Source organism: Myxine glutinosa, chromosome 5 (genome assembly GCF_964187855.1).
Source record: "Myxine glutinosa chromosome 5, kmMyxGlut1.1, whole genome shotgun sequence".
Classification (NCBI taxonomy): domain Eukaryota; kingdom Metazoa; phylum Chordata; class Myxini; order Myxiniformes; family Myxinidae; genus Myxine; species Myxine glutinosa.
In genome coordinates, this window is record NC_136265.1 from 80,035,629 (window position 1) to 80,063,489 (window position 27,861).

The 27,861-nt window shown below is 43.8% G+C and overlaps 1 protein-coding gene across 1 annotated transcript; it reads right to left on the reverse strand.

Moving 5' to 3' along the window:
- Positions 1-245: 245 nt before the first annotated feature.
- LOC144892315 (uncharacterized) lies at positions 246-27,861 on the reverse strand. The gene is made up of 5 exons (XM_078778218.1): positions 27,666-27,861; positions 21,840-21,902; positions 20,125-20,187; positions 12,458-12,601; positions 246-2,379 (listed from the first exon to the last, which is right to left on the reverse strand). The coding sequence occupies exons 1-5, from the start codon at positions 27,823-27,825 to the stop codon at positions 1,448-1,450; spliced, it is 1,362 nt and encodes a 453-aa protein (XP_078634344.1). The 5' UTR covers positions 27,826-27,861; the 3' UTR covers positions 246-1,447.

Sequence of the window (27,861 nt, forward strand, 5' to 3'; positions counted from 1 at the left end):
TTCATAATATAAATATGGTCATCCACCAGACCACTAAAGACAAACAGGCAAGAAGATAAAGCAAGAAGATGAAGCAAGAAGATAAAGCATTGCAAGAAGATAAAGGTTCACAATATAAACACAGTTATCCACCAGACCACCAAAGACAAAGAGATAAAGCAAGTGGCATACCAAACACGCACGAGAAGAGGAAAAACACATCCACCTTCCCCCCCCCCCCCCCCCCTCCAAGTGAGGTAGTATCAGCATTGTATTCCAGAGCATCATTGCTTTCTCTATCAGTGTGACTATTTGGGGGTTAACTTTGTATACTTCCATGCATTGTATAATCCATAAATGTGGGACACTATCAAAGGCGTATTGCCCTGCACTCGCGAAGCAAAAAGAAAGGTTAGGCGATCGGTTGCGTACGTGTGTAAGTGTCTGCATTTTTTAAAATTCATTTTCCCTGCAAACATTGATCCAATTGACACGAAATTTTACCATAGTGTCTGCCTGTAGAATATTTTAATGATAATTATGATGACATAGGTCATGTGGTACAGGGGCTATCTTGGAAAAAAACAAAAAACGTTGCACCTCTATGTCTCTGAAACTGCTCCATAGAAAAAAAATTAAACGTGGCTCATTGTAAAGAACTCTGCATGCGGAATGTGTTGTTAATGACGTCATTGGTGCCTTAATTATGATTCAATAATTTGACAGTGACAACGCTTGGTCCGATCAGTTTGAAATGTATTGAGCGTGATCTACACAACGATTATATTAGAGAATATAAATTTACGATGTCATCGCTCACGTGGTCTGGCAGGCATATTGGATCAAATAAAAAAAACAACCTTCAAAAACAGGAGAGTTGGCTCGCACCAAGTTGACTGCACAGGTAAGTGCTCTATGATTACCATGCCGTGTGTAATCTATCCAGACTGTGGTTAAGTTGGTTTGTCGAAGCTTGCAATTTTTGTTTATGGTCGATCTTCTTTAACAACAAATAGTCTCTAATTCCATAACAGCCTTTCTTACATTCTTTCTGTTCCACACCTAAAGCTCCTTGTTGAGCTAGGTGTTCATAAATTTCATTGGTAATTAATCCTGTTAAAAGTTAATATGCTGTTGGTAAGCATGTTATTGGTCTATATTTGTGAGGTAGATGAGTTTCATTGGACTTTGGGATGATAAGTGTTGCCTTCTGTGAGCCATTGATCCATTAGCTGTTCCACTTTGATGATTTCATCAAATGCTTGAGCATAGTGAGGGTGGAGAGCATACAGTTGCTTTAACCAAAAGGTTGGTGTCCCATCTGAGCCAGGGCTTTTGAAGTTTATTTATTTATTTATTTCTAAGTTGTTTGTTTGTTTTTTTTTTGTTTTTTTTCCTCACCTGTGTGTATTTTTTTATGATTCCTCAAATTTGATGATTGAGCAAAGGCTTTGGGACAGAAAGAACACTAGTAAGGCTTCTCACCTGTGTGTATTCTTTGATGGACATGTAAATCTGTTGATCGAATAAAGCCTTTCAGACACCAGGAACACTTGTGTGGCTTTTCGCCCATGTGCACTGTTTGATGATAACTTAATTGGGATGATTGAGCAAAAGCTCGAGGACAGAAAGAACACTTGTGTGGCTTTTCTTCTGTGTGCACTATTTGATGATTCTTTAACCGTGATGATATAATAAAGGCTTTCGGACACAAAGAACACTTGTGTGGCTTTTCTCCCATGTGCACTCTTCGATGATTCCTCAAACGTGATGGTCGAGCAAAAGCTTTAGGACACAGAGAACACTTGTAAGGTCTTTCTCCTGTGTGCACTGTTTGATGATCCTTTAAATGTGATGAATATCCAAAAGTTTTAAGACACAAAGAACACTTGTAACGCTTCTCTCCCATGTGCTGTCTTTGATGAATGCGTAAATCTGTTGAGCGAGTAAATATTTTAGGACACACAGAACACTTGTGTAGCTTCTCCATTGTGTGTATTTTTTGATGAAAGTGTAAATATTTTGATTGATTAAAGGTTTTAAAACACACAGAACATTTGAAAGGTTTTTCACCTGAGTGTGTTATTTTATGAAGGCGTAAATATGATGAACGAAGAAACTCCTTGTTGCAAGTAGAACACTTGAACGGCTTCTCGCCCGTGTGGATTGTTTGACGTCGTTTTAAAGATGACAACTTTGGAAATGATTTGTCACACAAAGAACACTTGTGTGGTTTCCGACTTCCTTGAATATCCTCGAGGATCTCTGTGCAACATTTACCAGAAATACTGCTAAATGTGTCGGTTTCTTGAGTATCAGTCTGTGTCATGTAACGATTGAAAACTTGTGTGTTGAACAACTGGGAACAGTTGGAATAAGAATCCAGTTTCATTTGTTTCTCTGTAAAGACAAGTCACAAAAAGCATCAAGAATTCACACCAACTTGTCCACATTTGACGAGTACAGTATTTTACAAATTAATTTAAACGTCGTCTTTATTTCTGTCCTCCACTCGAGGGAGAGGGTCCAATTCTGATTCAAAAATGGGAGAATTTTGTAACTAGCCAAATCATAGTTATTGAGCACACACCTTCACAAATTTCTGGCAATGTATAACAATCAGAGGTTTGTCCGACCAATAGCAGCTTCCCTATGCTTCTTTTGGCAGTTAACATACGCCGATCAATATTTTGTTGAATCCATCCATTGCTCTTGTGGTGGATTTCAGTCGAATCCCAGTGTCAGGGATTTCATACATTTGGCTCTGTTGCCAGGGCAGCCCTTGAACATTCTGGGAATTGAACAGAGCTGGCAGAAACGACCCCTCGCCTGTAATAACATAGCCTGTTGTTGCAGTTTTTCAGGCTCCGACCTTGGGCAAAAGCTGCATGGACGAGAAAATAGCTTTTCCCTTCCTAAACAGCCTCAATTGTTATGCTTTCCGTCTCGTCTCTGAAGTTTCCTTTCATTATTTCCTGTGCAGTATAAACACCCTGGCCTGATGTGTTTTGTTGAGAAACTGGTCCATTCCTGGCTTATACGGCAGCTCTCCCATGTACATGTGTATCCCCTGTACCTTTAATAAATTCTCCTGTAACTGTCTGAGTTTGGTCAAATTATCATCCCTGGGGAGTGCTGGGTGTGGGGGGGGGGGGGGGGAATCACTAGCACTCATTCTCTCCACCAATCCCTTCATCCTTCAGATAGCAGACAGCATCCTCTTCCCTCTCTTCAGACCTTGACAAAATCACAAGCTGGTCAAACACTTGGAATATGTCTTTCAATCCACACAAATTTCAAATGTCACACTCTCTTCAAAAGGACCATGTGGCAAACGCTACCATCTACTTTCTCAACAATCCTATTGAAGAAGTTCAGTCACTCAAACTCTTGGGTCTCACTATCGGCCATGATCCTTCCTCCAGAGCCTCCAAAGCCAGTTGCCCAATGGGCATCCTCCATCATACGAAGTCCTTCCTCTGATCCACTGACAAGGCCTTCTTCCGCTGCTTGATTGAGTACTGCTCTCACCACTGGGCTGGCTTCCCTGTCTCACACACCTTGCTCAACTTGAGACAGTGCAAACCAAGGCCTTCACGATTATTGGAATCTCACGTGTTGAAGCCATTGAAGTCGGAGTCGATGAATCTTTCACTTTCCCATCGCAGACAGGTCTGTGGTCTCTGTCTTCTACGTCCTTCTTTATGTCATTCTACCTCACTATTCCATCCAAGTCTTCAAGACAGCTTTTCACCATCATCTCAGATCATCCAACATCCAAAACATGATCTTTTATATCCCCATTAGCCCTTCTACCCCAAGCCGACCTTCCAAATTTTCAATTTTTTCTTCCTGCAAATCTCCTGTATCCATATTGACATACCCGTGCATCCTCGCCAAACCCGCTTTCCTCCCCACTTCCATTTTTTGATTCAAGTCTCCCTCTATTTTATCCTGTAACCCTACTGTTGGTGTTTCCCCCCCCCCCCCTCCCCTCATTCAACTCTTCTTTTTGTTCTGTTGCATCCTGATCCATTCAATGTTATACAAAACAAACAAAGCAACTAGAACGGCACTCTTCGACATCTGATATGATTCGAGGTCTGACGTCTGATCTTCGTCTGATATGTCGACATCCCTTCAGCTGTTCACTTCTCACATTTTTACCTGACACGACCTCTGACCTTTGGTATTTGACCTCGGGACTCCCAAAATCTAATCTTTACATCATTATACATACCTGTACCAAATTTGAATTGGATCAGCCATTCTCAAGTTATAGACCTATTGCTGGCTTTGACCTTTTGACCTTTCAGCTATGACCCCAAAATATAATCACTTAATCTTTACATCATTATACAAACCTGTACCAAGTTTGAATTGGATCACTTCAGCCGTTCTTAAGTTATAGACCTATGACAGATTTGACATTTGACCCCAAAATCTAATCACTTAATCTTTACATCATTATACATACCTGTACCAAATTTGAATTGGATCACTTTAGCCGTTCTCAAGTTATAGACCTATCACAGATTTGACCTTTGACCTTCGACCCCAAAATCTAATCACTTAATCATAACAATTTTATACATACCTGCACCAAGTTTCACCAAGATCCCTTTAGCCGTTCTCAAGTTATCATGGTAACAAAAACCTATCACGGATGGACGGACAGACAGCCGGACAGACAACCTGAAAAGGTAATGCCTCTGGCGACTTTGTCATTGGAGGCATAAAAAGTTGAGGGATACATCCACTAGTAAATGGGCAGAATTGTCATAAGTCCTTCCAGATGGTCTGTGGAATGGTAAGAATACTTTTATGTCAAAATAGGGAGGTTAAAACAGTAATCATGAATAAAATGGAATCCAGAATGCTGTTATTGTGCAAGAGAGTCATCAATAGAATGAATGAATGAATGAATGATCGTTTGAAAGGCCATTTTCCCTGCTAGAGTGGGGGTTAGCCTTGCGGGCCCCATGACAATCATGGTTCCTTGTTTGAGGCAATGTTTTTTTTATGGCCGGATGCCCTTCCTGACGCCAACCCTTGGTCACGCTCTTACGATGCGCAGGGATACGGTGTACCTATTCTAAATCGGGGTACACTGTGGTCATTCATCCCAGCAAGCTTGTACTCAATTTGCCGACCTCGGAAGGATGACAGGCTGAGTCAACCCCCCTGGCGTTAATTCAGCGATCGACCGGGATTCGAACCCAGGATCCTAGGATCCCAAGCCGGCACCCTAACCACTAAGCCAACACCAGGCTTCGAGGACAATATATTCAATAGGACAAATGATATTCGATATCGATCTGATCAGGAACTTGAATGGTGGGATGCACAACTCAAGCTGCACTTGAACAGCACTCGGTAGAGAGCATACCTCTGCCAGCCTAAACAGTTTACGTTTTATATCCCTGTGGAAGCACGAGTTGAAGTCCCAGCTATGTAATGAAATCTCATGGTGTCGTACACGAAGAGTAGGTGAGTTATTGCTGGCATTTTTGACTGATTTCATGATTCTCCCCCAAACATTTTTCTCTATTACTGTTACGTTTGTGGGGCTAGGTAAAATGATCTCACAGTAAAGGCATATTAAAGGTAGAACTGTGTAGGATGTAGCATGGACCGTGGAGAAATCTCAATGTACCCAACTAGGGAAACTGTAGCTGAAGATTATTTTTGCGTCTTCATACGAGGGGTGAAGCAGTGTTAATTAGTGTAGGGATCAAGACTAATTTTCCCCAGTATGTGATTTCCCCTCTGTAATTTTCACTTTACGTTTTGCTGACAAGGCAGGCCATAAAAACTACAACCACCGCCGACAGAACCCAAGCAGAGCCGATCGGACTAAGCCCCGCCCAAAGGACCAAATAAGGAAAAAGACCACGCCCCCGGAGTGGTGTGATGGGGAGGTGGAAAAAGAGTTGGCAGGCCATGCCCTGAAGGTCATGATTGGCCGAGACAAGCATGGGGTGAGTTGGAAAGAGCTTCGCCATTGGTCGGTGTGACGTCATCGAGAAACTTCTAGAGTGCACCTGGATCTTGGCTCGGAAAAGGAAGGGCTCCATCTTTTTGCGTTTGGTGTGCTGGTGATTTTGGTGCGCTTTTGAAGGAGCGTGGAGCTTTTGCTGTGCTGGCAGCTTCTCGACAGGCGGGAAACATTCGGGCTCACCAAGGAGCTGGGGTCCGCATTGCACTTGACGGTGGAGGCGAAAGAGGGCCGTCTTGACTGCTTGCCTCAAGCCTGGGCGTTTTTGATGTGCGGTGCTGGCGCCATTTCTGGGCGCTCCGGCGCGGGAGGCATCGGACCTGACCATCGCCATCACCGTTGCAAAATAACTCGGGATGAGCTAAGTGCACGAAAGGGCCATTTTATTTTATTTTCACCTGAGTGTCCGTTTCTGTGTCTGAGTGGAGGATCCTCAAAGTAGGAGTTTCAATTAGTTTTTACCACAACTTTATTTTGTCTTTGATTTATTCTCATTAAATTCATTATTGTTGCATTTTATTTGTCATGTTCGTTTATTCGTTGTGGTTTCGGTATAAACCCGCGTGCTCCGTTCAGATAAAGCCTTTGCATTCCTTCATCCCGCGTGCGACAAAAATGCCGCCATTTTTGGGCTGCCGCCTCGGGAGTAAAACTGTTTCGGCTATCCGTCATCCAGCGGTCTTAATCGCTGGTGATGCGACAAATGGTGTCAGAAGAGTAGGATAAGAACCCTGTGGACACTCGGCATCCGGGGTGCCGGTACGTCACCCGTTGAGCACCAACCAATTGTGCTTAGCATTTGGAAAACGAAATTGTAGCGATCATCTCTGTATCACAGGGAGGGGTGAATTTTACCGAGAAAAAAAAAACAAGGTCCAAATTTGATAGTTAATTGGTGTCGGGAAAACGCAAAAACAACGCGGGGAAGCGCCGCTGAACAAACAAGATGGCGGAGCGGCTGGAAGGGACCAAAGTAGAAGGAAGCTAGCCGCTGGTAGACTCTGATGATGAGAATATGGTGGAAACCTCCCCACCACCCCCCCCCCCCCCGAATGTCAGTGCCCCTTCCCCCACAAAGGCTGAACCTGAAACGCAGGGAGCAGGTGCGATAACCCTTCAGGCCATGCTAAATCAAATGATGTGAACAAATTAATGCCCAAAACTGACACAATTAATGCTCAGAATGAGCATGGTGAAGGAATGGAGGGTAATATGAGGGGAATGAGTGAACGACTGGAGGGAAAAATTGAGGGAAAAATAAATTACATCACTGATAAAATGAACAACATTACGGAGGGAATAACACAGGAGCTGGGGGAACAGATTGATGGAATAGAGGAAAGATTGAAACACCAAATTAAAGACAACGTCTTCAGATGACAACGTCTTCAGTTGTCATACTCTTCCTCCCGTCCATGGTACACGGAATCTTGTGGTGAGGCTGTTGCCCAGAAACAACTTGCCTTCGTCTCCTGGAAAGCAAATCCAACGGAAGGAAATCTCATTTCCTTTCACAAAGCCCAAAACAAGTGTGCGTCCAGCCTCAGGAGAGCCAGGAAACAATATCTCTCCGTTCTCAAGACCGAACTCTCTTATCTGTCTCCCTCTTCCAAATCCTGGTGGCGTCTGGTAAATCTGTTTCTGTTGTTTGTTCCCCCTCCATCCCCTCCCTTACCTCAAACGGCTACTCAGCTGACTCCGCACGTGAAAAAGCTGAATGCTTCAACTCTGTGTTTGCCTCTAAATCTTGTGTCCCAAGCCCATCCCTCTCTGTACCCACCATACCCAGTCGTACCCAGCTGCTCCTGGACTCCATGTCCTTTCCTCCTGACAAGGTGGAAAAGTTTCTGTCAACCCTCGACTCTGATTCTGCAACTGGACCTGACGGCATCAGCCCACGGGTCCTAAAATCCTGTTCTTCTGCTCTTTCACTCCCTCTCTCTGTTCTCTTCACCCTCTCTTTTGCTCAAGGTCAACTGCCATCTGCTTGGAAATCAGCCAACATCACTGCTTTGCACAAAAAGGTGCAAAAACAGATCCTAGCAACTACAGACCAATCAGCCTTCTCCCAATTATCAGCAAAGTCATGGAATCCATCATTGCTTCGGATATGAAATCTTTCCTCTTCTCCAATGGCTTGATCTCTGATCATCAATTTGGTTTCAGACCAGGTCACTCTACTCTGGACATGCTGCTTCTGCTGTCTCAACAATGGATGGAGGTCCTCAATGCCAAACAGGAAATTAGAGCTGTCTCCCTCGACATATCACGTGCCGTCGATACGGTCTGGCACCCCGCTCTGCTCACCAAACTCTCCTCCTTTGGTATCCATGGAAATCTCCACGCATGGCTGGCGGACTTCCTCTCTAGTCGTAGTCAACGTGTGGCCCTGAATGGGTTTCTCTCATCTCCTCTTCCTGTTCAGGCTGGAGTTCCCCAAGGCAGTGTTCTGGGCCCTGTGCTTTTTCTGGTCTTCATCAATGATCTCTCTGACTCTCTTGAAAATCCTCTCTATCTCTTTGCTGATGACTCCACTCTCTGCCGCTCCATTCCTCATCCCTCAGATTGGCAGTCTGCAGCCTCCCCACTCTCTGCAGACCTGGACAAAATCACAGACTGGGCAAACAAGTGGAACATGTCTTTCAATCCTGACAAATCTCACACTCTTACGATGTCTCTCCGAAAAGACCGACTGGACAACCCTCCCATCTACTTTCTGAATAATCCTGTCCAAGAAGTTCTGTCACTCAAGCTTTTGGGTCTCACTATCTGCCATGATCTATCCTGGGAAAACCACATTTCCAAGCTGGCCTCCAAATCCAGTCGCCGACTGGGCATCCTCCGTCGTGCAAAGGCCTTCCTTGGCACACCTGAGCTCCTCACCACATAAAAGGCTTTCATCTGCAGCTCAATGGAGTACTGCTCTCCCCTCTGGGCTGGTGTTCCTGCCTCACACCTAGCTCGTCTTCACGCTGTTGAAACCAAAGCATTCAGAATCATTGGAATCTCCCGTGATGACGCCATCTCCGAAGGCCTTTCACTTACTCACCGCAGGCAGGTTGGTGGTCTTTCCGTCTTCTACCGACTCCTCTCCGGCCTTGCTCCCCCAGCTCTCTCTGGGCTCTGTCCCCCAAATATTCCTACAGGTCGCACAAGATCTGCCTGCAACCCTCTTATGGTTAAACTGCCAAAATCAAGACTCTCTGCTCACCTTCACTCCTTCATTCCTCTTTTCTCTCACCTCTGGAACAAACACCCTCACTCTCTTCAATCCCACTCCTCCCTCCAGGTCTTTAAAACGGCTGTTCACCACCATCTCTTATCTTCCCCAATCCAAAACCTTGATCTTTTCTACCCCCGCTAATTTCACCCCAAATCCACTTTTTGAGGTGCCGACTTCTTTCCTGGAAGTCTTTGGTGTCCTTGCGTTTTATACCTATCCTGCCCCCCCCAGGCCCTCTCCCTCCCACACATCTCCCGATGTCCCTGCTCTCAAATGTTGTGTTTGTGTGCTTCCTCCCCTTCTCTCCCCATCTTGTCGACCGCTCCCCTTTTTATATACTTTGTTTACTTGTTTGTTTGATTTGTTTGTTTGATAAATGTTAGCTCTTTCACGAGCCTCGACTCTATTTTAAAAAAAGAAAAGAAAAAAAAAAGACAGGCTGGGAGAATTAGAGACACAATTACATTCAATTTGGGGAAATGGAGAAAGAAATGACTGGAATTTGAACTAAAATGGGAGGAAATGGAATTGAAAGTAGAAGAGGGTAAAACCCAGGCTGTTCGAATGGGGGAAATTTGGAAGACAAAACTGGCTCAAAAAATAAAAGGATTGACAAGGTAAATAAATAAGGACCTGGAAGGCTATCACACCTGTGTGGATGCCAGAATGCATCAGCAGATAGAGGAATGGTGATTTTTGAAGCGCCAGGATGGTGGTTTGGCAGAGAAGGTAAAAGAGTTGGAAGCCCATATAACAGAACAAAAGTGGATGTTTATAGATAAAGGCCTGTGGGGACCACAATTTCACTTACTTACTTTCACCCGGGCCCCATGGGGAGACTGGGGAAATGATGGATGAGATGTTACAGGAGCGGCTGAACACTTGGGACAATACCATCACGGGAGAGGTTGCTGGAGTCCAACAGAGTCTGCGAGACGAGGTGAGTCGGTCCGTTAAGCATCTCCAAGCTGAGATCAAGGTGACCCAGGGGCCCCTCATCACGAGCCACATTTGGGCACAGGAGGCTCTGAAATTGAGCACCAGCTTGGGGGTGGGGGTGGAGGGGTGTGTGTTTTGGCCCCGAACTGGATTGGGACATTGGGGAGTCGGGGAGAAGAGCCTCGGGAAAGGCGACCCCCTTCGTGAACTTGGAATGGCTGCAGGGAGGGGCAGAAAAACCCGAAAAAGGGCTTTTAACCTGCAGCTGCGGTTGGACACGCAAGTCCGGAATTTTAAAAATGAAATTGAAATTTAAATGGGAATTTGATTTGGAGCAGCCTGGGAGGGAATTGGATCCTGGGCTGCGGAATTCGGACCAGGGGAGGTTAATGGGGTCGGCCTCGTGGGAAATTGCCCCCCTGAGAAATTGGATTGTGCCAGGCAGCTGAGGAGCTGAACTGGTGGAATTTGGATGTGGGGTCCGACCACGCGTGTTGTGGCACGACCCGGGCCCCATGGGGAGTCTGGTGGAGTGTGGCATCCCTTGTCCATCGGGGCGCCACCCAAGCGAGTGTCTCGGGCCGGCAGGGTCACCGGACCCTGGAGGGTGTTGAGACCTTTGGGGGTCTGAGGTGGTTTCTCACGGGCACCTACCATCGTGCATCATGAGGACCACGAGGGGGAGGTGCTGAGTGCCACGATTTGGTGGCGGCATCATAGACTGCCAATAAGGGCCCAATGTGGTGACTGCCTGTGCATGCGGCCTGGCAGCCTCTCTCTGAGACTCTGCGACGGCCAGCATGTGGTGACCTGCCATGCTGTGCTGGTCTATGGACGCAGGTCAAACCGCATAGGCAGGTATGATTACAGCCCAACGGACAACCATTGGAGCATCTGTGGAACGTGATGGTGTGAGCATGATCTTCCACAGATGGTCCACTGTGATTTGTAGGCTCTCAGTTTGGAAAGAGAGCCCTCGGTTCAATTGGCTTGGGATAAATCAGGGAAACTTGGAGTGGTGGATGACACTCTTGGACCCGACCAACCTGCGATGTCCTGCACTAGAGGTAAGGTGCCTTGATGTTTAATGTCCCAAGTGTTAAGTTTTGCTCAAAAATTGGGACATGGGTAATTGGAATGGGAGCGGGCGAGTGTGACCTCAAATGGTCGGTAAGTGGATCGGTTTGAGCACCCAAAAAAATGTCTTGTTGTTGATGTCTGTTATGTGTAAAGGGTTGAGTTGTGTTTGGGGGTGTGAATGTGGCGATTATGGCATGTATGCAGGCCATGGCAGTTAGGAACACAATCTCTACCTTGCATTACCGGTGTTTGAGAATTGAATAGCAGTGGGGGAGGGAAGGACATTTGGGATTTTGTTGGTGGGGAAGGTGTGTGTGTCCGCAAGAATGGATCAAGCTCTGGAAGAGCGGTGACTGCGACCACCCCAAGGAAATTAGTTCCTGGCAGCCAGTGGTGTCTGGAAATGGGGGCCCGTCGGGTTGAAGTTGAATATCTTTGAATATATTTCGAGTTGAAGATAGCTGAGTGTCTTTCTTCAACATCCCACTGATAGGCCGGATCTGCATCCATATCTTAACCAAAATCTAATCGGCTTGGTCTTGTCACCTACCCAACACATCCACCAAGTTTTGGCATAACCCATCCACAACTTCTTGAAATATCATGCTACATATCGTTTTTGGCCCTACATCTCAATTATGAAGAATCAATTTAAAAATTCTCATATCCGAATCCTCATCCTCATGAAAATCTAATCAATTTGTTCTTGGCACCCATCCAACCTGTCCAGTGTCCACCGAGTTTCATCCAAATCAATGAGATTTCCTGCTTTCAGACAAATAGACAGGGGTGAAAACACAAACAACCTCTTTCCTTCCGTTTTTGGAAGGAAAGGGCCCAGGCTGAATGTGTTGCATTAAAATAACGAGGAGATAGGAGATGTGTTCAAGATTGCCACGTAACTGAGTTTTGAACTCCTTCCTACAGGAAATCATCCAAAGTTGGTGTAGGTGATTGGAACACTGCAGAGCAACGTCTCAGGATTTTGAAATGGTTGTGATCGACTTGTCCGATGTGATGCAACGATCTTGAATATGTATATTTTTTGTGCAACGTGTATTTTAAATGAATCAGGTATCCCTGTCTCGTTCACATTAACAAGCCATTTGAGAGAAAACAATTTAAATGGACCCATTCTGCAGTCATTCTGCAAGGTTTGAAACAAAATGTTTTGACGTAAAAGAATGAAATAAACAAGTAAACACAATGTGCTGTAATCTATAGTGAGCTTGGCTTACCTTCGAGCAGCTGAGCAGATTTGCTTGGCTCTGTGGGTGGAGAATCACATGGTTCCTGCTTTACATGATCATTGCTCAAAGCATCCTGGGAAGTCTGAAGAAGGTTGTTTTGTAAATGTTCTGACTTTACCACTTGAGCTTCACCTGCAAAACAAGTAACAACAATTCATTACAATAAAGGAAGGGATATAACCACCTTTAGAGGCCATTTTTCCCCGCAAAGCGGGGGTTGGCCTTTTCGGGAACTGTGGTTGTTGTTGTTTTTTGGTCCCCTTTTTGAAGCAATGTTTTATGGCCGGATGCCCTTCCTGACGCCAACCCTTTTTGCCGCCTTTAACGACAAACAGGGAATTACCAGTGAACTGGTACTCAATTAGCCGACCTCGGAAGGATGACAGGCTGAGTCAACCCCCCTGGCGTTAATTCAGCGATCGACCGGGATTTGAACCCAGGATCCTAGGATCCTAAGCCGGCACCCTAGCCGCTAGCCCAACACCAGGGTTAATAAAGGAAGGGATAAACAAGCAAATCTAAAGCAAAATAATAATTCTAAGGAGTGGGAGAAACACTTGGAGTTTACAACAGACAAACTCATTTTCCAACTAAAGCAAACAGGTCAACAAATGAGGGGGTTAATGGAAAACAAGAAGAGTGGTATGAAAATAGATAGGAAGTTCATGATGAAATTACAATTTGGTGGTCTCGCTGATGTGGAACACCTGAGCGCATTCCATTGATTACCATGTATAATAGATTCTGTGAACTCTTAATTAGGGCCCTGGCATTATTATCTCCGCCCCACTACACACCTTTGCTGTAGGTACCAACCATTGCTGTAGGTACCAACCCTCACACTCACTCGATCACTTAACTTATCGTTTTCATCTGCTCCTGGATTATAGTCACTGTCATGAGATTTCACAAAGAGAGCGTCGGGCGAAAAGGAAGGAAAAATACTTTTCGCACTTTTTTGCCTTGTTCATGGAAATAGCCTTTAAATTTTCGTTATACTCCATTCCTCTCATACACATACGGTATATATTGCTTACCTCATCATTTATCAATACATTGTGATGTGAAAGGGAGGGGGAGAGGATGAGAATATTCCACAGCAAGAATGTGGTAAGAGTAGTATGGACCGTCGTGTGTTCGAATGAGATAGAATTACTGTTTTATGAGGGATCTGGCAGGTGTACGCTGTACGTAATATGTGAACTGTCCCAGAATTGGTATTTGATGAAACAAAGAATACATCAAGGTCCACCCCCAAAAACTTCCACCCCCAAAATAGGTATTTACTCTCTTCACTGAAGCTACACACATGATTTCAATGAAATGTGACCACAACATTCATCACCAGTGATGTACCAGAGTTTGTTCACGGCATAAAAAATTTTTTATCAGGGTCGAAAGAGGTCTGCGGGGGGAATTGGGAGGAGGATTTGAGTGACTGTTGCTCCTGGTCCAGGTGAGCTTCAGGACCCGCAGTCCTATTTTTTCGTGTCGATTTTGAGAGACTACGATGGTGACCATGCTCGAGGAAAACGCTGCTTGTTGGGCATCAAACTCGGCACAAGGACGATTTTATAATTGAATCGTATCAAATCGTGCTGAAATGAATTATTATTTTTCAATAATGTAATTATTTTGAAGTAAATGTAGTTTGTGAATTTCACCTCCGCCACCTAAGGTGGACAGCAGTTAATTTTTCACTCCCGTTTGTTCGTCACCCTCAGTGGACGCTTGGGAAACCCCCAGTGAACAGGATATCTCAAAAGGTTGTGGACGGATTCGGACAAAACTTTGCGGACAGGTTGTGCGTACGACAAGGACAAACTGATTCAACTTTTGGTGAAGATCCCAATCCGGATCCGAGAATTACTAAGTGATTCTTCACCATTGAGAGATGAGGCCAAAATCGATAAATAGCACGAGATATCTGATGAAAGACACCGTGGGATATTTGATGTCAACAAACTAATGCAGTCAGACCGGACGTCTTCAGCCAGAGATCCACCAACTAATGCAGTCACATTGATGAATGACCCTACCTGTGAAACACCGCAATAACAGTTTATAACTGGGCAGAGATTTAAACCCAGGATGGACAGCTTACAGGTGAGAGTGGCACATTTAAATCCATTAGGTACAAGGAGGTAAAGCTAGACTCGAGGAAGTCTCGGTAAATGAAAACCTTCAGTCTAGGCAACCTTCATCTCCCGCCACCCTCCCAGCTCTCTCCTCCTTCCTCCCACCCCTCCCTCCTCATCTCCTCCCACACTTCCCCTCCCCGTAACTTCCTCCCCCCCCCCCCCACCCCCAACCAATACTCCCGTCTCTGTCTCTGTCTGTGTGGCTCTCTGTCTCTGTCTCTGTCTCTGTCTCTCTCTGTCTCTGTCTCTGTCTCTCTCTCTCTCTCTCTCTCTCTCTCTCTGTCACACCACTCCCTCCTCCCTTAGTATTCCTGTCAGTGAAGCGAAGGGTTGTTTTTGCTCGTTACAAATAAACCCTTCTAAAATTATAAGACAAATCTTCTCACCTTATCTTTTGCCTTCTCACACGACCCCACCGCCAGTTTTGGCTTGCATTTGGGTCATCCTCAGATTAACGTAAATGGCAATAATAAATGTGAAATTTTTTTTATCAGTCATTTGTGGAGGTCTGAGACCTCTGGCTCAAAATGCCTATGCTTGTTGGGCGTCTGACGAGACAATGTTCCATTAAACCCTGAAATCCCCTTTTTAAACATCGCTTTTGCAATTTTACAACACCTCTTTTCTCCTTATTACCCTCACCAGAGGAGAGGATATTGCATTTGAGTCCGTTTGTTTGACTGACTGTCTGCACAGAATAAATACGATTTTCTCCGCAACCGTTGGTCCGATTGCCAAGAAATGTTCACCATAGGTGCACCTCCTCCTGTATAATTTCTAATGACAATTATGACATCATAGGTAACATGGTATGGGCGCCATCTTGGAAAAACTTTCCACCAATATACGTATCTCCAAAAGCGCTGCATAGAAACTAGGACAATGAGACTATCGCCAATATGCCTCCGCATACTCCCACAATGGGTAGATACCATCACTCTGCATATGTATAGGTAGGGGATCACGTTTGTAAAGTTTCGTGTTGATCGGATAAGGTTCGTTTTTATATCCAAGATGGCTGCCAAACCCCGTGACCGATGACAGCATCATTTTCAAACTATATGCAACAGTGCTGTTAGATGTTATTTGTAAAATTTTGCATCGATAGGGTGAGCGGTTTCAGAGATATAATTATTCAACATTTTCCTTCAATCAAAAATGGCTGCCAAACCATGTGACCCATGATGTCATAAATGTAATATTTCAATACAAATGGGTCAAACATGTCATGTGCATGCAATGTCAGATTTTTAGGATAAGGAAATCGATTAAAACATTTTTGGCTGGTGTACCACTTGGTCAGAAGAAGTGGTGGAAGTATTGGTCAGAAGAAGAGTGGACATACGTTGTGTGCAGGAGACGAGATGGAAGGGAAGTGGTGTGAGAATGGTGAAGGGTAGGCAGGGACAGAAATACAAGTTTGTGTGGCAAGGGTGCCTGGAGGGCGTGAATTGTGTTGGTGTCCTGTTTTCTGAGAAGTTTGTAGACAGTGTGGGGAGTGTGACAAGAGTGAATGAAAGGTTGATGATGGTGAAAATGATGATTGGAAAGCTCTTGGTGAACGTCATCTCGGGACATGCTCCGCAGGTCAGTCGGAGCGATGAAGAGGACAAGTTCTGGTGTGCAATAGCGAAGCTGATGGAAAACGTGAAAGATGAGGAAGTTGTTGTGGTAGGAGGAGACCTAAATGGACATGTGGGAAGGAGTATGGACGGTTTTGAGGGAGTTCATGGGGGTTACGGATATGGTGTGAGAAATGGAGAAGGTGAAAGGATTTTGGAGTTTGCTGATGGAGCTGATTTGTTGATTTGTAATACTCCGTTCCAGAAAGAGGATAATAAGCTTGTTACACACACGTCAGGTGGGTCGACGACAACCGTTGACTACCTGATGGTGCGTAGGCGAGATAGGGGGCACCTCCGGGACACAAAGGCGATCCCGGCGGAGGAGGCCGTTTCACAGCACCACTTGGTTGTCTGCGACATAAGGGTGAAAGGTGTGAGGAGAGCTTGGCGGGTGAAGTACCAACCGAGAATGAAGGTGTGGAGGTTGAAAGAGGTGACAGTAACGGGGCCATTAAAAGAGAGGCTGAATGGGGTAGATGATGATGTGGTTGAGCTTGAAAGTGGTTGGATGTCAAAGAAAGATAGTCGGTTGGGAGCCGTTGGTGAGGTATGTGGATGGACAAAAGGACCACCGAGGCACTCGGAAACATGGTGGTGGGATGATGAAGTTGGAAAGAGGATTTGACGAGAAGAGGAAGAAGTTCAAGGAGTAGCAGAAGGCGAAGGGTACGGAGGCAGAAAAAGCAGAGCATGAAAGTTATAAGGCAGCCAAGAAGGCTGCAAAGAAAGAGGTAGCAAAGGCGCAGGAGGCATGCAGGAAAATGTTCGGAGAATGCTTGGTTTCAGAAGAGGGTCAGAGAGCGGTATTCAGGATTGCAAAGCAGATAGCGAAAGAGAGGTGTGATGTGATGGGGGTGAGTTGCTTGAAGGATGAAGTGGGACAAATCGCTGTGGAACCAGATGGAATTAAAGGAAGATGGAAGAGATATATGGAAATGCTGTTGAATACAGAGAATGAATGGGATGGCAACATAGAGAGTAACCCAGTTTTAGGACCGGCAGAGAAGATAACTGAGAAGGAAGTTGAGGAAGCGATAAAAGCAATGAAGGGTAGAAAAGCGGGAAGGCCGACGGGAGTTGTGGGAGATATGTTGAAGGCAGCAGGAAGTTGGGGAGTGAAGAGAATGACAGAGATCTGCAATCTGGTGGTGAAATAAGGCCGCATTCCAGTGGATTGGGAACGGAGTACCCTCGTCCCTCTATACAAGGGGAAAGGTGACCCTCTGAACTGTGCCTCGTATCGAGCGATAAAGTTATTGGAGCATGGAATGAAGGTATTGGAAAGAGTGTTGGAGGGGATGACAAGGAAGAAAGTGAAGATCGACGAAATGCAGTTTGGATTCATGCCAGGAAGAGGAACGACAGACATACTCTTTATTGTAAGGCAGTTGCAGGAGAAGTACATGGAGAAGAGGAAGTTGTTGTTTCTTGGGTTTGTTGATCTGGAGAAGGCATTTGATAGGGTTCCACGTGAAGTAGTGACATGGGCATTGAGGAAGTTAGGAGTGGAGGAATGGTTGATCAGAGTAGTGATGGCAATGTATGAAAGAGCGCGCACAGCTGTAAGGACGACGGACGGGAACAGTGGTGAGTTTGAGGTGAAGGTGGGAGTGCATCAGGGTTCGGTACTAAGTCCACTACTAATTGTAGCTGTGATGGAGGTGCTGGCTCGGAACGTAAAGGAGGGTTTACCGTGGGAGTTGTTGTCTGCAGATGATCTGGTGTTGATTGCAAAAAGTATGGATGGACTGAAGGAGAAGATGAACAAGTGGAAGGAATGTATGGAGACAAAAGGTCTGAAGGTGAATATCGGAAAGACGAAGGTGATGGCAAGTGGTAAAGCATGTGGTGAGATGAAAAGAACTCGGAAGTGGCCGTGTGCTGTGTGCAGGAAGGGTGTCGGAGTGATCTCCATTCAATGTACAATGTGCGCTGAGTGGGTTCATCAAAAATGTAGTGGTCTGAGAGGGTCATTAACCAGTGTGGCAGCTACATTCAAGTGTAAGTTGTGCACAGAGGGAGCTGCAGATGGAGGAAATGTTGAGTTGGATCTTGGAGACGGGGTGAAGCTGCAAGGTGTGAAAACTTTTTGCTACCTAGGAGACATGCTGCATGGAGAAGGTGGATCAGACTCGGCAACGGTTGCTGGAGTGAGATGTGCATGGAAGAAGTTTCGGGAACTGAGTGGCGTGCTGACGAGGAGGGGAATGTCGTTGAAGCTGAAGGGAAAGGTGTATGCTGCATGTGTGAGAAGTGTTATGATTTATGGGAGCGAGACATGGGTAATGAACGTAGAGCAGCAACGAAGGCTGGAAAGGGTGGAAATGCTAATGGTTCGGTGGATGTGTGGAGTATCGTTCAGAGAGAGGAAGCCAAATGATGAATTGCGAAAGATGATGGGAATAGAGCCTGTGAGGGATGCTGTGAAGAGAAGCAGGTTGAGATGGTTTGGTCATGTGTTGAGGAAGGATGAAAGTGACTGGTTGGGAAGAGTGATGGAAATGAATGTAGAAGGAAGTAGAGGACGGGGAAGACCAAGAAAGACGGCCAAAAGTGGTGGAAGAAGAAATGCAGGCAAGGGGGTTAACAAGGGGAGATGCAGAAAATAGGACAAAATGTAGAAGATTGTCATGGGGCCCACAGCCCCACACGGCTAACCCCCGCTCTAGCAGGGAAAATGGCCTTAAAATGCCTGTTGTTGTTGTTGTTTGTATACCACTTCACCCATGATGTCGTCTTTATCAGGCTTTTGTTGCCCATTGGGAGTACTTGACAATGTGCCAAGTTTCAAATTTTTCCATTCAGCGGTTTCCAAGAAATTATTTGCTTTTAATCCTCCAAGATGGCTGCCATACCACGTGACTTATGACGTCACAATTATCATAAAACATTCTGCATGGGTGTCACTCACTCCTACCCTGAAAGTTTCGTCTCAATCGGACATATGGTTGCTGAGAAAAACGAGGTTTAGCCTGTATGGACAGATGGACGGACAACCTGAAAACAATGCCTCCGGCGACTTTTGTCGGCTGAGGCATAAAAATTGAGACATGACTCACTGTAAATAACTCTCCATGGGGAATAAAATATGTTAATGATCATGTCATAGGTGCCTCCATTATTAAGTACAAAACTTCATCTGATCAAGATGAATATTTTTGAGCATCATCTCAGGATAAATTGGTGGAGAACGAAAAAATGATGATGTCATCGGTCATGTGGTTCGGCCGCCATATTTGTTTTAACACAAAAGCCTTAAAAACCATGAATAACACGTCCGGGCGAGAGTCTGCAATCTCTGATTGCTCTTTCTTGTTTTATGTTGTGGAATGGGAACGTCGATTGTGAATGATGTGGTTGAGCCGAATTTTTTTAAACCAATTTATTTCTCATTTAACTGCTAGAATTGGACACAATTATGAAATTGGGCCCAACTGAAAATAACATGTCAGTACATACATGTTCTTTTCCTTTTTTTGATCGACAAAATCGAGGCTCGGGGAAGAGCGAGATCATGGAACAGATCCGGAGATAACAGAGCAAAAGATAGAAAGAAAGGGTAAACAAATGAACAGCAGGGTTCGAGACAAAATAGAGACAAGTGGGGGATGTGGGGTAGAATGAGAGGTATGGGCGGCTACACTGGGTGAATAAGATGGAAACAGAAGCAAACTATCAGTAAGTTTATGCTGAACATGTCAAACAAATATTACGGTGTTTCAAGATGTGCAGAGGAGAATCCGTTATGAATGAACTGGGTATTTGAATCACTATGTGGCGTTAAGAAAAGTCCAACAACATCTCTTCGGAGAATAAGCTCAGTACGTACATTGGACATGCACACATAACTGTCTGTAACTGAACAAGCGGAATTTAATGTGGATCAGACCTTTCTCTTGAGACGTTGGATCATCCAAAAACTCAGATTCCACCTTCACTTTCACAATGGAATCTGAAAAGACAAACATCCTTAAATGAAGGTAAAAAAAATAAATGAAGGAACAAAGCTTTGGCAAAGTATCGATATGAAGGTTTATTCTTCCATTTGCAATTTTTTCCAGCTCCCTTGTATCAAATACCTGCATGTACAGCAGAACAACACACCTGGGATTTTCATTTACAGCAACACGTCATCAACTGGATATTTACATGAACATTGGTAAAAATAACTACACGATTCACTGTCATAAAACCCAAGGTTTCTTCTTTGATTCTCTTGAGTGATTGATTGACATCCAACTGTCAGATTGGTGAAGTTCAAACTTGAGTTTATTACAAATATAAAATACAAGCAACACACAAACCCACCTACAAAGCAAATACAATGTTCTGTAACTTATCATAAAATGCCATGCACCAAGTTTCAGTTGAATATGTTAAGGGGTATGGAAAAAAAACCGCCCAAAAACCATAGGTGGCACGGACTGACCAAGAGCAAACCTATGTAGACCCCTCCGGTTCGGTGATTAATAAACATTTTATCGCAGAGAATTATCAAACAGAACTATAACAAGTACACATACATTCAAAGTACACCGCCCCATGCCAAATAATTAAATATGCTGCAGCCCGGCAATACCGCAGTGCAGCTCATTGAGGCTGCATTGGGAGGGAGAGGTGTACACTAATTGATTGATTAATTGTATAATTAAAATCAATAAAAGATTATCACAAAATATTTTCATAATCAATTGGCTAATCACATAACTAAACCACTAGTGCTTCATCCGAAGATGTATCTTTTAGAAATTTAATTAAATAAGTCATTTATAAAAAATTAAATAATTAATTGATTACTCAATAAATAATTAATCGATTAATCAATAAATAATTAATAGATGAAATGATTAATCAATAAATCAAAAATATCCTTGATAGCCACATCACTTGGTCACTCATGTCCAAATATTAGCTTCCCAGCTCAAAAGGTGCCTGAGATATTGGCCAAATGAGAAAGAAAATAAATAAATGATTAATAATGAAAATAAATAAATAATAATCATTAAAAAATTAAATTATTAATCAATTTGGTCAGAGAACACATAAACTACCACTATTTCATCAGAATCTGTAACTTTAAAAAAAAAATTTTTTTGTCATTAATCGAATAATTAATCGATTAATTGATTAATTAATAAATCAAAAATATTGCAGCCAAATCACCTGGTCATTGGCATGTCCAAATATCAGCTTCCTAACTCAAAAGGTGTCTGAGTTAATGGTCAGAAGAGAAAGGAAATTTGATTAATTAAATAAGTACTTGATTAATCGCTAATAATTAAATAACTCCTCAATTTATTGATTAATCAAAAAACAAAAAATACCGTTTTTGACAAAGGACTTGCTCACTATTGTGCCGAAATTGCAGCTTCCTAGCTCAAAGGATGGCTGAGATATCGCCCAGACAACCAAACAAACAAGAAAGCAAGAAAACAAGAAACCAAGAAAACAAACAAACAAACAACCAGAGTGAAAACTGAGTACTCTCTTTCAGCGTGCGTCACTGCCGAGCCCCCTTCGATGCCCGGCAATGACGATTTGCAATGCCTGGAGATGGCATAGGAAAGGAGCGGTGTACAACATGAAGATTGTTGTCATTCAAACCTTTGTCGAGTAAGGAGTACTCGTCCGGAAACTCGGATTCCACCTTCACAGGCACAAGAAAATCTGAAAATAAAACGTCGCACTCAAATCCAATTTTAAAGGAACATTTCTAAACAAACACGTTAACACAATAAATGTTCAATAAGTTTTTGCTTTTCAATCTCCGATAAATACTTTCTTGAAACATGTTTGAACTCGGACACTCTTCAACGTCACAATGTCGACCGATATGACTCCGCCCACATTATTACATCATTACACATACCGTACTTGTACCAGGTTTGCAATCTTGACCTTTGACATTTTGATTTTAAAAAAACAAAAACAATCAGCTTCTATTTTTTGATTGGTGAACCAATTCAGTGACACAAAATGCAAATTCTTAAAATTTCAGGTCAATCGGATGAAAATTGACGATTTTATGTGACGCTGACCTTTGACCATTTGATATACTAGGGCATTGCCCGTACTATATCTATATCTAAAATTATATCCCCCCCCTCTATTTACATGAAATGGTTTGGTCCAAAGCGAACGGCTTGCGAGTACGGTGACAATCCCCCCCCTCTATTTACATGCAATGGTTTGGTCCAAAGCGAACGGCTTGCGAGTACGGTGACAATCCCCCCCCTCTATTTACATGAAATGGTTTGGTCCAAAGCGAACGGCTTCCGGAGTTTGGTAAAGAAATCGCCATCGCGTGCACAAACGCGCAGGAAAGCGAATGAATCGCAAATTCGTTTTTATTAGTTTTAAAACATAGTTTAACGCCAACATAGTTTGCAAACGTGAAATAAATGAATACGCTCTCAAATGTGCCATCCGAGGCAGAGTGTGTCCGCCACGTTCGGCACACGCGATAGTTCGCTGCTCTCTGATTGGTTGAATCGTTTTTTGGACATAGCTCGGTAAGTAATTGTCCGATTAATATGAAACCTTGAAAAGGCACATCCTCGGGTCCCCAGCAATATACCTGGCAAGTTAAAAGTATATCGGACCCGTGGTTGTCGAGAAACAGCGGTCACAGACAAACGTACAGACGTACAAACGTACAGAGATTACTGGAATTATAGATAGATAGAGTCGTGGTCAAAAATATTGGCACCCTTGCACTTTTTCCAAATAATGCACCATTTCATCCAGATAATTGTTGAAATTAAAAAATATTTTGGTATCCACATTTTTATTTATTTTGTTTGCAGTGGAACAAAACAAAAAAAGCTGAAAAAATTACTAAATCTTCGCTTATTCCACCCAGAAATCCTAAAATGGCCCGGACAATATTATTGGCACCTTTTAGAAGTTGTTAGAAATAATTATATTTCAAGCAGGTGATTCTTCTTTACTTTGGAATTGAATTCACCTGTGGTGAGTTTCAGGTGCCTGCAATATAAACATAGAGGCAATACCCCTGGCACTCATGAGAATAAACAGTATACTGCACTTACTAAAGGTATTTTAAACCAATTTCAATGGTTGCTAGAAGAGAGGACAGCATGTAGAATCATACCAACATAATCATAAGACTTTAAACAAACAAACAAAAAAATACCTATCTTGGGGGGCAATCCACCCTCCCCTACTCCAACCCCATGTACCTCCTCAGACCCCAATTTTTCTAATGCCTTGAACAAACATTAGTCCATCACGGGTGATGAAGGTTGTGGTGAAGTTTCATCGAAATTGCATGTGTAGTTTCTGAGAAGAAAGCAAATACCTATTTTGGGGGGCAACCAATCCGTAGACCTCCAAAGGGGCAGATTTCTTTTTAATGCTGTGAACAAACTTTGGTACAGCATGGGTGGTGAAGGTTGTTGTCAAGTTTCATCCAAATCATGTGTGTAGTTTCAGAGGAAAAAGAAAATTCCTATTTTGGGGGGTGGGGGGTCAAACCTGGATCCACTTTGATCCCCGGTAGACCCACTTAGATCCCGATGTTTTATATCTCGTGAACAACCTTTAGTCACAACACAACAGATAACATTTGTGCCAAGTTTGGTCACAATCCCTTCAGCGGTTTCGGAGAAGAAGTTGCTCGTGTTTACTGACGGACGGACAGAGGGACTGACGACGGCCATCGCATAAGCTCCCATAAACGTCCTTCCAGGTGAGCTAAAAATCACTCATTCAACCAGTTTGAATGGAGAAAAGGAGTCATTCTGCTGTTTTGTGTCACTGTGTGTACCACAATGAGCATGGAGAAAACAAAGAAAACCAGAGAATTGTCTGAGGATGTCAGACACAAGATTGTAGCCAAGCATGGACAATCCCACGGCTACAAGTCCATCTCCAGAGACCTTGATGTTCCTGTGCCCACCGTACGCAATGTTATCAGGAAGGTTAAGGCCCATGGCACTGATAGCCAACCTCCCTGGACATGGCCGCAAGAGAAAACTTGATCAAAGAGTTCAGCGAAGGATCAAAGCGCCTTTGGGCTTCTGGAAAAGCGCTATACAAAATAAATGAATTATTATTATTATTGTTTGAATGGTGGAGAAAGCACCTCGATCAACTGCCAAACAGATTCAAGCTGACCTTCAGACACAAGGTACGACAGTTTCAACTCGCACCATCCGTCGCCAACTCAATGAAAGGGGGTTCTATGGTAGGAGACCCAGAAGGACCCCACTGTTGCTGAGAAAGAGAAAGACCGACTGGAGTTTTCCAAAACACACCTGACAAGCCAAAATCCTCCTGGGAGAATGTCCTGTGGATAGATGAGACCAAATTAGAGATTTTTGGTAAAGCACATCATCTCTACATTTACAGACAACAAAATGAAGCCTTCAAAGAAAAGAACACCTTCCCTACAGTTAAACATGGAGGAGGTTCAGTGATGTTTTGGGGATGCTGTGCTGTCTCTGGCACTGGGTGCCTTGAATGTGTGCACGGCATCATGAAATCAGGAGATTACCAAGGTATTTTGGAGCGCAATGTTCAACCCAGTGTCAGAAAGCTGGGTCTCTGTAGAAGGTCATGTGTCTTGCAGCAGGACAATGACCCCAAACACACTTCAAAAAGCACCCAGGAATGGTTCAAGACAAAACGCTGGACTGTTCTGAAGTGGCCAGCAATGAGTCCAGATCTAAATCCCATTGAACACCTGTGGGAAGATCTGAAAACAGCAGTTGGGAGAAGGCACCATTCAAATCTAGGAGAACTGGAGCAGTTGCACAAGAAGAGTGGGCCAAACTGCCAGTAGAGAGATGCAGGAAGCTCATTCATAGATATAGGAAGTGCTTGACTGCAGTTATTTTGTCCAACGGCCGTGCTACTAAATATTAAGTCCAGGGTGTCAATAATTTTGTCAATGCCTTATATTTTTCTTTTCTGATTTAAAATGACTAGGGCATTGCCCGTACGTGGGTGCCCGTTCCTTGCCAAAAAAAAAAAAAACGCTACCCGTACGCTCTACCCCGCCCGTACGCCCGTAAACAAAAAAAACAACGCTCTTCGCTTCCGCCCTTCGCTCTGACTGAATTGGGAGAAATAATGCGCATATGAAATCGAGAAATTATTATTTTCTCCGGAAGAAATCGAATTACGAACCGTACCGTAATGGCGGTCAGCTCGTAACGCGCTCACCTCCGCTCGTTCTCACATCGGCCACGCCTACGCAACAAAGCGTTCTGTGATTGGCTGCCGGAAGTGAAGTCTTCACTGTCCGGAAGTTCGCAAATCGTCGCAGTTACGATGAATCGTTTTAATTTAATCGCAGTTTGAATTCGTTTTAAAACATAGTTTAACGGCAACATAGTTTTCCAACGTGAAATAAATGAATACGCTGTCAAATGTGCCGTCCGAGGTAGAGTCTGATCGCCACGTTCGGCACACGTGATAGCTCGCTGCTCTCTGATTGGTTGAAGCGTTTTTTGGACATAGCTCGGTAAGTACTTGTCCGATTAATTTAAAACCTTGAAAAGGCACATCCTCGGGTCCCCAGCAATATACCTGGCAAGTTTAAAGTATATCGGACCCGTGGTTGTCGAGAAACAGCGGTCACAGACAAACAAACAAACGTACAAACGTACAGAGATTACTGGAATTATAGATAGATATATTAAGTTCTGAATCAAAAACAAAGGTTCTGTAATATTAACAGTGAAATAAAGAATTGTGGAGACAAATACTTTTGTCAATTTCAACTTCTTTTTCAAGAAAATTGTGAGTTATTTGAAAAAAGTGCAATGGTTCCAATATTTTTGGCCACGACTGTACACCTCTGCTGTACTTTTAACTGCAGTGGTTCTTTTAACAAAGCCATTTCTAAACAAATATTTCAAGCAAAAAGAGCAGTTTTCCTCGTCACAAAAACACGCAGACTGAATCTTCCTGTTGATGTCCAGTGTGGTCTTTGGTTGTGAGGTTTGGGGTTGTTTCAACACCGGCCATATTGAAATTTTCCATCATAAATTTCTTGAACAAATATGACTCCTCAATAAAACGACTTTTTAACTGTATGGTATTTGGAGAAACAGGAAGTTACCCTGTACGAGACTTTATTGACAGGAGATTGGTAAATTTTTGTTTGAGAATTGTATGTGGCGAACAGAACACATTTTCTGTTGGGTTTAAATTAGCAAAGCGTCTTCATGAAAGTGAAATATTTGACTCTGAATGGATATCGTCTGAAAAGTTTCGTTCATCAGTGTGATTATTGCAATATGTAGTATGATTTGTCTGACTTTGATAAATCATGGTTTAATTGTTGCATCAAAAGCAAATTTGTTGACACTAGTGTGCAGATTCGTCATGAAGTCAACATTTAACCCCGTGTGCTCAAATTACAGTTTATTTGAGAACAAGTTTTACTTTGAACCTTATTCCCTCAGCAACTCTCTCCAATCCTCAGAATTAATACAAGTAAATGTCTCTGTGGCCTGTTTCTCATGGTCGTTATGGAAAGATACTTTTCAGCAGTTATTGAATGCAGAAGGGGATGTGGGGATGATATCTCTGTTCCTGCCGTGGTTTCCTCATCGCCACTCGTCGAACTCACAGTCCCCAATGCATCAACCCCTCCAATGCCTTTTAAATTAAGTAATTTTGACCCATTTATTTAATTTAGTGTTGGTGTGCCACAGACATGAAGGGCCGAATGTCTTCTTGCGTTCAATTTCCTCGTTAATGGATCTGACTGGGGGACCCCCGACCTTACACCGTCCGAACTATCACGTTATTTACATTCAGGTTAATGTCCCTGATCCTTGTCTATTCTGCTAAAATAAACACAACTCTTCCATTCATTTTGTCGATAACAGGGAGAAACGATCGAACTTCTCCTCAAAATCGTAAAATAACGAATCTGCTCTCAGGAATCAAAATGTCCGTTCGAGCTGCGATTATAACGAACGAGATCGATTCACCGGGTCAGGAGATCGACACGATTTTGTACGAGGAAAACAGATCAGGACATCGACACCATCTCGTATGAGGGAACCAGATCAGAACATCGACGCGATCTTGTACAAGGTACCCCGATCAGGACATCGACACGATTTTGTACGAGGGAACCCGATCAGGACATCGACACGATATTGTACGAGAGAACCCGATCAGGACATCGACACGATATTGTACGAGGGAACCCGATCAGGACATCGACACTATCTTGTACGAGGGAACCCGATCAGGAGATCGACACAATCTTGTACGAGGGAACCCGATCAGGACACCGACACCATCCTGTACGAGGGAACCCGATCAGGAGATCGACACGATATTGTACGAATGAACCTGATCCGTACATGGTTTGATTCCCACATAAACTATTAACGTACATGGTGCACAGCACGGACCCCGCACGGGAACAAGACCGTCACGCACCGGGTCCGAACTCCTTATCCGCGGAAGATTCTCCCGGACCGAGCAGGTTCCTCCCATCGGAGATTCTCGTGGATCCCGGAGGGTTCACCTTGTGTTTCTCACCTGAGAGATCTCGGTTCATCGGACACCGCTCGGTGTTTGTAACTTCGGGAAAATTCATTCTGGTACAAAAGAACCGAGGGACAGCGAAACAGGG

Coding starts and splice junctions, on each gene's coding strand:
- LOC144892315 (XM_078778218.1), bottom strand. CDS start 27,825: ATGAATTTTCCCGAAGTTACAAACACCGAGCGGTGTCCGATGAACCGA. Junction 20,188..21,839: donor GTACTCCTTACTCGACAAAG/GTTTGAATGACA, acceptor TTGTCTTTTCAG/ATTCCATTGTGAAAGTGAAG. Junction 12,602..20,124: donor TCCAACGTCTCAAGAGAAAG/GTCTGATCCACA, acceptor CTTGTTTTGCAG/GTGAAGCTCAAGTGGTAAAG.